This window comes from Notolabrus celidotus, chromosome 5 (assembly GCF_009762535.1).
Source record: "Notolabrus celidotus isolate fNotCel1 chromosome 5, fNotCel1.pri, whole genome shotgun sequence".
In the NCBI taxonomy this organism is placed as follows: domain Eukaryota; kingdom Metazoa; phylum Chordata; class Actinopteri; order Labriformes; family Labridae; genus Notolabrus; species Notolabrus celidotus.
This window is the reverse complement of record NC_048276.1, coordinates 23838409-23852278: the sequence shown is the minus strand read 5'-3', so window position 1 is coordinate 23852278 and position 13870 is coordinate 23838409. Positions and strand designations below refer to the sequence as shown.

Sequence of the window (13870 nt, the reverse complement as noted above, 5' to 3'; positions counted from 1 at the left end):
TTTGTCCTGGTCAGGTGCAAGTGATTTTTTCTGATGAAAAGTCTGCTCCTGCTGTCTTTTAACATTCAATGGTACTGCTCATTGAGGATTTAAAGCAGGTTCCTATCAGCCTCATTATGACTTAACATTAAACTGAGCAGTTCAACTCACGGTCAAACTAAAACATCAGCCAGCTTATTATTTTCAAAAGACAAAAGAAAAACAAAGACACAGTCACCCAATGCACAGTTTCTGTTTAAATGAACGGCCAAAACACAACAATAGTTTCCTGTTTTCTGCTAAGAAACATTTTGTGCAAACCAAACATAAGCTGCTCATCTCTACAGGGTAACTTAAACAGTAAGTGATTGTGATAACAGCAATGTTGTGATATTTCCATCATTTGTGTTTAAAGGTGTGTCGACTGCAAAGCATTCAGTAGAAGGAGAGCTGGATGAGGACAGAAATGTCAACATTAATAAGAATTCTGTTCACCTTGTTTACTGTTACCTTCTTTGGAGAAGTTCTGTTTAAAAACCATATCAGTTAACAATGGAGGATAGTTATTTTTTTTCAAATGGAGTATGAGGTACTTGTAAAGTAATGTGTTACCTACAGGGAATGCTGGACAGCTCGACCCCTTTGTTGAGTAACTAGCCAGAGAACTGGAACAGGAGGTTGGCTTTATATCACCAACAAAATGAGTCAACCCTGCCACGTTATTTAGCTCATTTTAACAAACTCCACACAAAGTGATTTTTTGAACCAGACTGTAAACATTGTTAATTTACCTGTAAAGATCGTCTCTTTAGAAATGGGTGTGTATGTGGTTTCCTCAAGCTGACACTTGAGGAACTGCAGTTTTTAACACTTCAGCATTGGCTTCATTTCCCACGGCCGGAGGTTGTCGCTTGGTCTATAGGCTACCTGTGTCCAGCTGAACTAATTATATTCACACGACAGCAACGTCTCTCTGATCTCACCCAGTGTTAAAGCTAAAATGTTGGAACAGTGCACTATATTTCAGGTTGTACGTTGTTGTAACGTGGGGTACATAACAATGGTTATAAATTAATCTGAGACAACATTTCATAGTGAAATCTAGAGGTTCATTTAGTTTTTTTTAAATGAAACAACATATTTGATAATCCAACAGATGATGTAAACACTGAACTTATTCCTAGCTAACAGTACATTAGCATAATAACAAAATCAGATTTGATTGTCCAGTTGTGTGTTTGTTTAATGGAGATAAGATTGATCATCTCTGATGCATTCCAGGAAGTCAGGTAATCTCAAGGCAGATTTGTTGCTCAAGTTACGGATTTTTGAGGCAAGATTGTTAGCTAAACTTACATGAAGCTGCTGTTGTAAGACATAAATAAATAGTCATCAGATTACCACTGATAAGAGCCGGGATATTATTAACAGTGGATAACTTTACGTTAGCTTAGAAAGAAAGTAAAATCCTATTCCTTACATAACAATAGCCTTCCTCTGTTTGTGTTCAGTTACAAACCAATATTTCCAGTAATAGTACTTTGTTGGACACTGAAAATGTATATGGCTAATGACCTGAATCAGCAATAACGTTACAACAGCATTTGAACGTCCACGTGGAAAATGGCCACCACAATTCCATTCATATGTAGAATGAAAAGCATGTTAAATCTTTTGGAATCTGCCAGGGCAGGAACATCTACCAGCAAAGTGACTTGATAATAAGCACCAGAGGAGTCCGATTAACACACTTGTGATGCAGGAGAACGGATGTCCTCAATATTCACACCAACAGGCCTATTAGAAAGTTTAAACCATGATGGTTCTATAGGGGGAAAATGCATGACAGGGTCAGAGGACCTTATTTTTCCAAAGCAGCCCTCATTGGCACAGCAGTAGCTCAGGGACTTGGTTCATTAGCCAGAGGGTTACCACTCTTGGTATGGACCATAATATAGAAATTGGGATTGATTGCTGGGGAGGTACCTGATCACCTCCTGGGCATTGCAAAGGTGTCCCTGGGGTAGGCACTGCTCCTGATTCAGGTTGCTCATCAGAGTACAGCTCCCTCACTCTGCTACCTCTCCACTGATATATGTCCACAGGGTCCAGTTTGTGTATATACTGTATATATTGGCCTTATTGTGTGTAGCATGAGTAAAAATCAAATATCACCTTAACAAGTACATTTCTCTTCTTGTACTGGAATCAATCTTTATTTACATAGCGCCAATTCACAACAAATGTTATCCCAACAGAGCAGGTCTAGAGCATACTCATTAGCACTAACAAAGACCCAACATCAAGACAGGATAGATCCATACACATCTTACAGAGATGATTCAAATAGAACTCATCTTAATCCACCATGAGCAGAGCACTTTGCAGCATTTAGCAAGTTACAGTTGCAAGGACAAACATATTTTAACGGGCAGAAGACTCAAACAGAGCCAGACTCATGTTAGAAAGATAACTGATGAAACCGTGTTGGGGATAGAAAGAGATCGACAAATAATGATAGAAACAGGCTCCCCCTCCGATATTACTTTCGAGCAGGTCTGCATGTTGGGAGCGTAGTTATAGAACTATAATAGGGCACTATGAACTCTTTACGATATGAAGGTGCGAGGTCATTGAGAGCTTCTTCTTGCTCTTTGTTTTCTTCTCCTTCTTCTTGTTCTTGTCTTCTTCCTCAGCTTCTTCCATTTCTTTGTTTTCCAAATACACAAAAAAATAAGATGATTAAATTGACAACCCATTTTCTAAACTCCGGTGCACTTTCCTAAGACTCTACAAATGTTGTTAAACTTTGGTCTAACTTAATTGAAATGCATCTTCTTTACTGAGGAACTGATTAAATAAAATGTAAAACTGATCACTCTTTGAATGTGAACCCCTTGAATTCCTTGAAGGTCCTTGGTGATAGTTTTGGCGGCACTCTTCCTTGGGTGAAGGTTGACTAATAGGTTAACGAACTGACCACAATCAGTCGCTCAATATTTCTATTTTACATGCAACTGTGAAATAAGCTTCCTCCCTCGCTTCTTGTTGATCTGCAGGAAGGCGTGCCAGAATGTACGAGGGGCCACTGCAGGCACGCGTCCTCACTCCTCATTATAATATGAATAGGGCCACTGCTCCGCCCACATAAACCCCCATAAACATGCATATAAACTAGGCACATGTCGGTCAGTTATAGTTTTTATGAAAACTACTGACATTTTTCACAGTTCTAGAAATATCCCGGAAGAACTGAACCGGCTTTTTGTTTGCATCACTATTTTAACTTTCAGGCTGTAAAACTCAGAACAGCTTACATTTTAAACGTCTTATTGTTCTATTAAAATAGATTATTCAGGTTCTTATCTGGGGAAAACTCTTGGTCCGTCTCTGGAGTGTAAATACAAATTAAGGTGTGTTTACTCTGGACTACGTCCCTACCAGCGACAGGTGTTGCAGAGTCCTCTCTGAATCAATGAGGGGCTAGCGGTTAATGGAAGCGTGCGCTTTTGTGTGTGTGCGTGTGTGTGTGTGTGCGCGCGCGCGCGGGGAATGGACGCTTTGGGACACAATAGCCGGGTTTGGGGCCCCGCGCACGGTCGACCATGTGCCGTTGATTACCATACAGCTGTTCGCATGAGGTCCAGACAAAAGCAACATGATAGTCCAAACTCTGCAGGACCCCCACCCCCCTTAAAAACATACACGCGAGCAACACACCCTCCTCCCCTCTTCTGCCCCTCCCGCCTGCAAAGACCCGAGGGCGCACAGAAGAAGTCTGAATAGCAGCCAGAAGCACAATGCAGTTTTATCTTAGCTGCCCTCTCTTTGTCACCCCACACGCGTCAAAGCAATTACAATGTTGGGTGTAAGAAAGAAAAGTTCTGCTGCTATTCTTCTCCGCTTCCTTCTGATCTTTGTTCAGTGTGCGGGGTAGCTCCATGAACAACTTTCTGAACAATGATCTGTAGGCCCCAAGAAGTTTTCAAGTTTATTGAAGTTTGATGAAATGCAGAAAGCTACTCCAATAATCTTCCGGCAGGCCCATTGTTTGATTTATTTACTTATATCTACTGGCTTCAACGTTTTATATTCTCACCAATGTTTCTGATGTAACATTAGTCTTTTTAAAACCCGCAACCAAATTTTCTTGTCATGAAATTAATATAAATGTCCTTGGCATCACTTCACGTAGATATTTTGCTATAAAGCCTTGTCTCAGATTGGCCTCTTGTTGAGTGTGTGTTGTCATGCTTTATGTGGTGATTCTGCTCAGTCATCCACAGCTGTTTACATTTTTCCGGATGGTTAAGATTCATATACAAACATATCTACTTTGCAACAGCTTCTAATGCATATTCTTATAAGGGAGGCAGACCAGGTGTAATGTGGGTAGTCTAAATCCCCAGACAGGCGCTCTGTGTCAGGAGGCTCCCCTGAGGTCTGCTCCGCCTACTCCCCATGGCCTATGACGCGCGGCAACAGAGGGTATAAAACTCTCTCCGCGTCTTTACGCACCAGAAACAAAACAAGAAGGGTTAAGGACTGAGGCGAAGACCATCAGAAGAAAACACGGATTTTAAAACAACAGGAACACGAGGTCAAAAGTGATGAGACATATTTTGAGTTTTCTTTAACGTCTTTTGGGAATATTTTTTTGCGCACGACGAATGCAGACATCTACTCGAAGCTGTGAAGCAGATTTCTGATAGGAAATGGCACATCTACACATAAGATACCTCCTGGCATTGGCCTTAGTGAATGTGGTAAGTTTGCAACTGTTTTTAGTGATACAGCATCTTTGAATTGTCTTTACGCACGGCGCGTCTAACTGAGCTTTGTGCCCGTAGGTTTTCTCTTCCGGCGTGTTTGAGCTGAAGATTCATTCCTTTCACACGGCACAGCGGATCTGCAGGAGACACAGGGACTGTCACATCTTTTTCAGGATTTGTCTAAAACACCCGGAGGATGTTATCTCCGCCGAGCCACCTTGCACCTTTGGCACCGGACACACCAACGTTATTAGAGCCGATCACACATCAATTTCCAGCAGCGCACCAATCAGAGTGCCCTTTCACTTCAAGTGGCCGGTAAATGGAAATTCATTCATACCAGCGGTAGTTAGCTGAATGTTGAAATACGGCCATTACGAGATATTTCTACTGTTAGAGCTTTCAGAATCTTTTCACTTTCAACTGTAGTTGCTGGAAACAAGAGTTTATCTTTTGTTTAGTGAATATAGTGCACAAATACCCATATAAAGTTTAAGTAAGTATTACTGTCCTTACGCGTCTCGGGAATTTATTATCTAACTCTTTATTTTTCTCCTAGGGAACTTTCTCATTGATCATTGAAGCCTGGAACGCTGAATCTCCGACTGAATACACAGGTATATTGTCTAAACATTGGACTCAATTATGTCAATGAAACTTATAACCAAGATTCATCAATTGCAAAGGCTCACCGAGCCCACTCAGCTTCTTTATCCTATCTAATATGTTCCCGTCTCTTCCACAGACAACCAAAACAACCTCGTGAGTCGCCTTGCGACCCGGAGGAGACTCGCCATCGGAGAGGACTGGTCCCAGGATGTTCACTTTGGTGAACAGAGCGAGCTGCGTTACTCTTACCACGTCTTCTGCGACGAGTATTACTTTGGAGACGGCTGCGCGGATTACTGCAGGCCGAGGGACGACACGCTGGGACACTACACCTGCGACGAGGAGGGAAACCGCATCTGTCTGGAGGGATGGAAGGGAAACTACTGCTCTGAACGTACGTTTACATTACCAGTGGTTAAAAAAGAAAGTAGTCTATTCTATAAACTGCTTTTTATAATCATGCTCATAATCCAAAGTTAGACTGAGAGAAAAGAGACGATTAAAACAATCATTCGATCTCATGCACAAAAATGAAGGGGGGGATTTTTCAGAGCTGCTTTCAAACTTCTTTCACTGACTTAAAGTTCTGTAGTGATGTGATGTACTTTTTACAAGTCCATCTGCGCTTCTCCATCCGCCTTTTGTTGTCTGGTACAATAAGAGAACCGCAGGGACCACCATTACACACACATTCACACCATCATTTTTCAAGGTGATCGGTGTAAGCGCGCGTGTGTGTGTGTGTTTGTGTGTGTATTAGATAACATGCGAGGATAAAAGAAAGCGTTTCTCCCCGGCAGTGTGCCTGCCAGCTGCTTGGATTAATAGTTAACCAACAGCAGTGAAGTCTAGAGCGGTGATGGGGTCAGACGTGGGGGGGGGGGCTGTGTTGTGTGTGTCTGTGTGAGATATGCAGTGAAGGCGTGCCCATTGTAATCACACACCCTCCTTCTCCTCTGCAGCCATCTGCTCAGCGGACTGCAGCGAGAAGCACGGCTACTGCGAGGCCCCCGGGGGATGTACGTGTCGCATGGGCTGGCAGGGCCCCTCCTGCGTTGAGTGTGTCCGCTACCCAGGCTGCCTTCACGGGACCTGCAGCCAGCCGTGGCAGTGTAACTGTCAGGAGGGCTGGGGAGGCCTCTTCTGCGACCAGGACCTAAACTACTGCACCAACCACAAGCCCTGCGCAAACGGAGCCACCTGCACCAACACTGGGCAGGGCAGCTACACTTGCTCCTGCAGGCCCGGCTTCGGGGGAACCAACTGTGAGCTGGAGACCAACGAGTGTGACAGCAACCCCTGCAAGAACGGAGGCAGCTGTAATGTGAGTATACAGTGTTTTGTTTAAAGTTGCACAAGTTTGAATACGTTTTAGTTACGCCATCATAAGCTGCACGTTGTTCAGGCTTCAACTCCTCACGTCGCCTCTTTAACAGCAGACTTTTCCTCCCTCTCGCCTCAGGACCTGGAGAACGACTACTCCTGCACCTGCCCTCAAGGTTTCTACGGTAAAAACTGTGAGATCATCGCCATGACATGCGCAGACGGCCCCTGCTTTAACGGCGGCACCTGTGTGGAGACCATGACGGGAGGCTACACCTGCCGCTGCCCGCCCAGCTACACGGGATCAAACTGCGAGAAGAAGCTGGACCGCTGCAGCAATAGGCCCTGTTTGAACGGTGAGTGTAGTGAGAGGCTCCTCCGCCCGCTGGGGACACCTTGTGGCTGAAGTGCAGAGCAGCAGTTTCTATGAACATGTTCTTGTAAAGAGGTTTTAACCACATTCATATTGCATTCATTTTTTTCTGAAATCATTCTCCAGTGGGGGAGCACAAATGCTTTCACCAGAGAGTTGATTAGCTTTGTTCGACATTGCAAATACAAAGTTAAGGCTTTATTTTACTCACAATATACACCAGATTTCACTGCCTTAAATTTTCTAACCCTGGATGTGAGAGAAAAATGTCCGCCTTGTGAATGTTTTGTCTGTTAACTGTCTACACTGACACACTTTGGGCCCACTGCTCCTCTCTCATCTCTTGGATGCTGACTTGAGTTTCTCTCCTTTGCAGGAGGTGAATGTTTGGATCTGGGTCAGAGTGTTTTGTGCCGCTGCCAGGCCGGCTTCACTGGTGCCAACTGTCAGGTCAACATCGATGACTGTGCATCCATTCCCTGTGAGAATGCTGGGACCTGCCAGGACGGTGTGAACGACTACACCTGCTCCTGCACCCTCGGGTACACTGGCAAAAACTGCAGTGTGCGCTCTGATGCCTGCGGGGCCCGACCGTGCCAGAATGGCGGCACCTGTTTCACCCACTTCACTGGGCCTGTGTGTCAGTGTCCCAAAGGCTTCATGGGTCCAAGCTGTGAGTTCACCCTGCAGCCCAGCTTCAAACCAGCTTTGCGTCAATCTTCCCAGCCCTCCTCAGCCACCCTCACTGTCTCCTGCATCCTCTCCATCCTGGTGCTGGTTCTGGTGGCAGGGATTATCTTCCTGAAGAGGAGGAGGCTACAAGGGAGGAAGCAGCTAAGTGACGTTGCCGTCTACAACGATCTTGAGACGGTGAATAACCTGGGAGGAAGCGAAAGAGAAGCTTTCCTCAGTCCAAACGGCCTGTTTAAGATCAGTAACAGCACAGCTCGCCTTAGCCTCTCACTGTGCCCCGACGGTCGCTCCGGGTTCAGACACACCCCGGTGGAGAGCAGTCTGGTGCGGGGGGAGCGTCAGGACTTTATGTGGAGGGACGAGGCTGGGCTGGGCTCTGCTCCAGGACTGAGATGAAACAGACAGAACACTGATGTGGGGTAGAATAAAATTAGCACTTGTTGCTCCTCTTTCTTCATGCACAGTGAAGACTGGAGCAAAAACCATGAGCTGAAACTGTCTGCTCATGCTGAGGATAAAAAAAAAAAAAGAAACAAAATATGACAGATGAACTCTTGTGATGAAGATTACAAACAAAGATTATTGTGAAAGTATACGGGGCAAAGCTCTTCCATATGAAAGACCCAAAGAAACAAAAAATATGAAACACTTTCAGGACCTACAACACAAACCAAATACAGGACAGCACGAAACTCAGACGAACTTCTGGAAAAACTGCCCAAAAATATTTTTGATTGTTTTTGATACATCCACTTTGTTTATTATTTCTCATTTTTTTCACCGGATATTTTGTTTCGCTTTTCAATCTTCCTTTGGCCATTCTTTCCTTATTGTGCGCACCATCATTTTTTATTCTTTATATTATTTATTTATTGTAAAACCTGAGTTTATGGCTACACTTTGATTGTCACAGATGTAGAGATTTATTTATTTGATGCTGAATGAAGACCGACGCATGATGTGTTAGGGTGAAGGCTGTGTGAAATATCCCAAAGAGATTCAGCGCAGGGATATAAAGAAGAAAAGAAGTCAGCCAGTATGTTATTTATATTCAAAGTTTATTTACTACTGATCACACTGCTCTTCATGTGCCATTTTGTGTTCATGCCAAAGTTTATGTTACGTTTCATTGTCATTAATTTAATTTCATCATGTTGTGTTTGTGATGTGGAATAAATATTTGTTTTAATGCGATTCTAGATTGAAGTGTTTCATTCATGTGCCTTCATCCACAGACGCAGAACTTAAGTTTGTGGAAAGAAAACGTCCCATATCATGACAAACACAGTTTTTCTTGCCGAAACATGAATACTTTACTCATCCTTCAGCCATCCAACCCTGAGAAAGGCCTCTGCATTGTTTCCATAGGCCATTTAACTGGGAAAACAGCTTCTATGAGGTGATTTGAGTCTGCTCCTGTAGTGACATCTTGACACGTTGAATGATTTTCAAATGCACACATACATAACCAGTCCAACTCCCACTCCTTGGGCAATTCCACTCCCTCCTACACTGTTGTGGCATTGCTTCTGTATGCAGAGTCAAGATGTCAAAGGTCAGAGCCAGACACCCTAACTGCTCTGTAGTTGTTTGGAGATCCAAAGTAAACAGTGGTTGTTTTTTATTTCTAAAGAATGTGCAGCTGAAGTTGGGGCTAATTTGTTTGTTTGTGCTAACTTCTTAACCTCAGACTGTTTCAACAACAAGGGTCAGACAACTTTAAGGCAGACAGTCAGCACAGTGCCTCATTATCATATCATCTCAAATCCCTGCAATGGAGGTTAGAAAGTGAGAGGCTGCAGATCCTGATTCCTCTGCAGCTTTACAAATGAAGAGGGGTTGAATAAGAACATCTGTGATGTCAAAATCTTGCTAAATTAGATCACGTTCATAACTGCTCTGAGATTTTTGACTAGCACTGCTGGAATTTCTTTTATTATTTCAAAATGACAAACCTTATTGACTAAATAGATGCAGTCATTAATAAGACAGTGATATCCAAGACAAAAATTCTAAATTTAGTGGATAAAAGCTCTGTGTTTAGAGTAAAAAGCAAATTAAAAGTCCTTTGACAGCAAATAAATCAGTGCTTTCAGTCTCATCCTGATGATGGAGTGCTTGTGAAAAGCAGCCTCTAGTGGCACAATTTAGTACTACATTAAACACATCAAATATGTGACAGAACAACTATCACCTGCTTTAATGTTTCTCTCTCACATGTTTTCAAAAGTGAAGGAAAAACAACAACGGCAAACTTTCTCTGTATTACTCTTCAGAAAGAATTGAAATAAATAATTAAAAGCAAAACAGGTTAAACTGTTTCAAAGACTATCAAAGGCAGAAACTTTTATTCCACACGTTTTTGGTCACAAATGCAGGAGATAAAACATCTTGGACCAGAATATGGATTAGCAGAGCTGTTTCTCAGAGCTCCAGGGATCAGAGGAAGCACTGCAGTCTTCTCTTAAGAGAAGCAGAAATGAAGTTTTCTGCAGGAGTAAAGCTGTTTATAGGATGGGCAGACTGTGTGGGTGTTCTGCCTTAAACAGTTTGTGTTTTGGTAACATCATCAGTCTGACTGATAAACTGAGCTTTAAACAGACACGCCCAGTTAATTATCCTCTGTCTTCCATGACTCCATATCTATACCAACACCATCTCTGTTATTTATGTTGAGCTTCCTAATAAGGCCAAATATCTCACAGAGGCCTTCAAGTTTTTCTCTTCTGTACAGTTTTTCACTCCAAGTTTGTTACTGAAGCCTGTTTCTTCCACTTTGATTAGAACATCATTTCAATGGAGTTATGAGGGTTGTAGCCTCCTCCTCAAATGAGGGCTGGACTTTCTCTCTGTAGGTTTGCCTCTTTCTTGCATATTTAAAATAAACAATTTAATGTCAATTCATTTCAGTTCAGAGTGCCCTCATTAATATTGTAATAATTAAAGATACAATTAAAATTTTCCCCATAATAAGAAATTTATCAAAAGTAGAAAGACTTGCTAAAATAATTATAAAATATTTGGAAGCATATGAAACTTTCACTTTTGACTTTTAGTTTCAAGATCATGAAAAACTTTGGTAAAACCAACAAGTCATTCTCTGTGGACATTTTGAATTAGTATCTAAAAGCAAGACTACATTTTTGCATTATTTTTAGTTCAATTAATCTGGAGGATGTAATGTATTCATCATACTGACAGGAAAAGGCTTCCTTACATTTCAGAATCAGCGTTCGTAAATTTCGCAAAAGCTGGCATTATGACTGAATATGAAGTTTCCTTTTTTGCCTGATGTAAGAGACGGGGAAAATAAAACCTACTGAACAATGATTAAATGCAGGATGGATCAGAAGTTTCTGTTGCTCACAAATCATCATGCCACTTTAGCTCTATTTGATTAAAGTAAAAGACAAATGTATTTTTTTGTGTCTTAAGAAGTAACCTTTTACATCACGAGGGTTACAGTCAAATTATCTAAACTTCAGGTTTTTGAAATTGTGTTTCAGATCCTAGATTTTGCTCTGGGGAGAGCAAAGCAGGAGATGTTTACCATTCTTATACAGATTGGAGGATATGGTGGAACTTAATTAACCTTGCCTAACATAAAGGAATATCAAATAAAAATGAAATTAAAAGAGTATTTTATAAAGCATAAAAAGGACAAGGGTTATATGCAAGAAAACAGTGCTTAATACAGGATCAATATAGGTGTGATAAGTTAAAGAACCAGGGAATATTTATAAAAGTAAAACTGATTTTCAGATGTAAACACTGATACAAGAAATTTCAATAAATTACATAAATAAATGTCTATAGAAGTACTTATTTTTTATTTCTACCTCTATTTTTAAATTGATTACCTGGGGCAAAGACTCTCCTCTGAACCGGAGAGGGCAAGCCACCATTTTCCGACTCAGCACAATGGCCTCAGACTTGGAGGTGCTGATCCTCATCCCCGCTGCTTCACCTTGGTAGCCATGGTATTCACGTTAAATTGGACTTAAATTGTGTAAAACGTTTTAAAGATTAATAAATAATCCTTGGAATTTAAAACAAATTTCCAAAAACAACAATTTAGACCCAGAACAGACACAGGGTTAAGCATTAACACCAGTTTGAAACAAATAAACAATAAATAATCAGTATTTAGAGAATCTGTTTCTTCTTCGCCGACTCCTCTGTGAAAACCAGGTCACAGATGCCGAGCCGTATAACAGCCGTTTGTCCTTTAAAAACAGACTTGTTGGCACATTACCTTTTAATACTCTATATCTAAATGGGCTCTAGATTTTATTTATTTCATTTAAAATGTTAACTTTGCAGGGAATTCTGTATTTAATGCGCAGAAAGACACAAGGAGACAAGCTCGGGCCTTCACCAGCCGAACGTTACTCACCGGAAGTACACAGATAGAAGAAATATTTTATAATTTTTATTACACAAAAATACTTAAAGCCACAATTCCATAAAAAGCTGAAAATGAATATAAATTGTTTTTAAAATTTGAGCACAAATATTAACATCGTTATAATAAAAAATTAAAAAAGTTTGTATTTCCGTCGTAAAGAGAGCCGGAAGTGACCGCGGGTATCTATCTTATACTATTTCTTATTCTTCTTTTACAGTGGTCCAGATCCAGAAAGATACCCAGCGGCAATATCCGGTTCATACACACTCTGCAAACACAGTATTTGATTCTACATGAGACTCTCTCTAAATCAGTATGATAAATACAGAAATAAAACCATTAGGAAGAACATATCTTTGCAAGAATGTATTGATTTGTTTATAATTGATTTATTATTTTGTATTTATTTTGTGTGGGATAAACCGGAGTGACCCGGAGAAAACCACTTGGTGTGGCGTGGCATGGCAGGGTAAGATGGGGAGGTGAGGAAAGTGACAGAGAGAGAGAGAAAGAGAAGAGGAGCATGGAAAGAGGGAGCTACTGTTGCTCTTCAGCAGCCTCTTCCACCTTTGTGTTCCCGTTTCCTTTCCTCCTGAACCTCCAGAAACCTTTCTTCTCTCTGGTCTCCTTTTCTTTTTTCTTCTCATCCTTCTCTTTTTGTTTCTTTTCTTCCTTCTCCCTCTTCTGTTGTTTTTTCAGCTCTTTCTCTGCCTCTACCTTACGTCTCTTTTCTTCCTCTGCTTCCTCTCTTTGTCTATTTTCCTCCTCCTTTTGCTTGTCCTTCAGCTCCTTCTTTTTCTCGCTCAGTTTTTTCCTCAGTATCTTCTCCTCATTCGTTTCCCTTTTAAAGGTCCTGGTGAAGAAGTTTCTCTTCTTCCGAGTCAAGAGAAGCATCAGTTCTTTCTTCTCCTCCTCTTCCTCTCTGACTCTGGAGGTCAGAGTCCGTTCCTGCTCAGACAGTCGGATGTTTTCTGACTCCACCTCCAGGACTCTGGTCTTCAGGGTGTCCTGCTTCTTGACCAGATCTTGGTTGTCCTTCTCCACCTTTGTGACTCTGGAGGTCAGAGTCTGGTTCTTCTCTTCCAGGTCTCTGTTCTCCTTCTGGACCTCATTGATTTTGGAGGTCCACTCCTTTTCTTTGTCCTCCATCTCTTTGGAGAACTGCTCTTTCAGAGCTTTGAGTTTCTCCTCCCCAGGATTCTTTTGGAGGATTTCGTTGTTTGTTCTCCTCAGCTGGTCTGAGGTCTGGATGAGTCTCTGAGAGAGACCCTCCTTCTCCTTCCTGAGATCCAGGATGACTTTGTCCCTCTGTTGAAGCTGCTGTTTCACAAGCTCCAGCATCATCTGTCTCTCTCTGTTCAGGGCCACAGTCCTCTGGCTCTCTAGAGACGCCTTGAACATCTGGTCTCTGAGCTCAGAGACATTCTGCCTCTCTGCCTGCAGTGCAGCAGACAACTTATCCACCTGCTCCTGGTTGAGGCGCTGGGCGGCCTCCATCTGCTCCTCCTTGATCCTGAGGCTGATCTTGAGTCCGGAGATCTCAGACTCTTGTTTGGAGATGGTCTGGATGCTACTCTGGAGTTCTTCTGCAAACGAATTTTGTCTGAGGTCAATGAGTCCCTCCAGACGGTCCACCTTGTACTTCCCATTGTGGATCCTGTAGCCCAGCTTTAACCTCTCCTTTTGCCATTCATTGGTCCTGATATTGTGCTT

General features: G+C 42.1%; 1 protein-coding gene across 1 annotated transcript; it reads left to right on the top strand.

Annotated features, from left to right (window-relative positions):
• Nucleotides 1-4433: 4433 nt before the first annotated feature.
• dlb (deltaB) lies at nt 4434-8322 on the top strand. The gene is made up of 7 exons (XM_034682829.1): nt 4434-4745; nt 4830-5069; nt 5311-5368; nt 5497-5754; nt 6323-6684; nt 6823-7039; nt 7433-8322. The coding sequence occupies exons 1-7, from the start codon at nt 4695-4697 to the stop codon at nt 8143-8145; spliced, it is 1899 nt and encodes a 632-aa protein (XP_034538720.1). The 5' UTR covers nt 4434-4694; the 3' UTR covers nt 8146-8322.
• Nucleotides 8323-13870: the final 5548 nt, after the last annotated feature.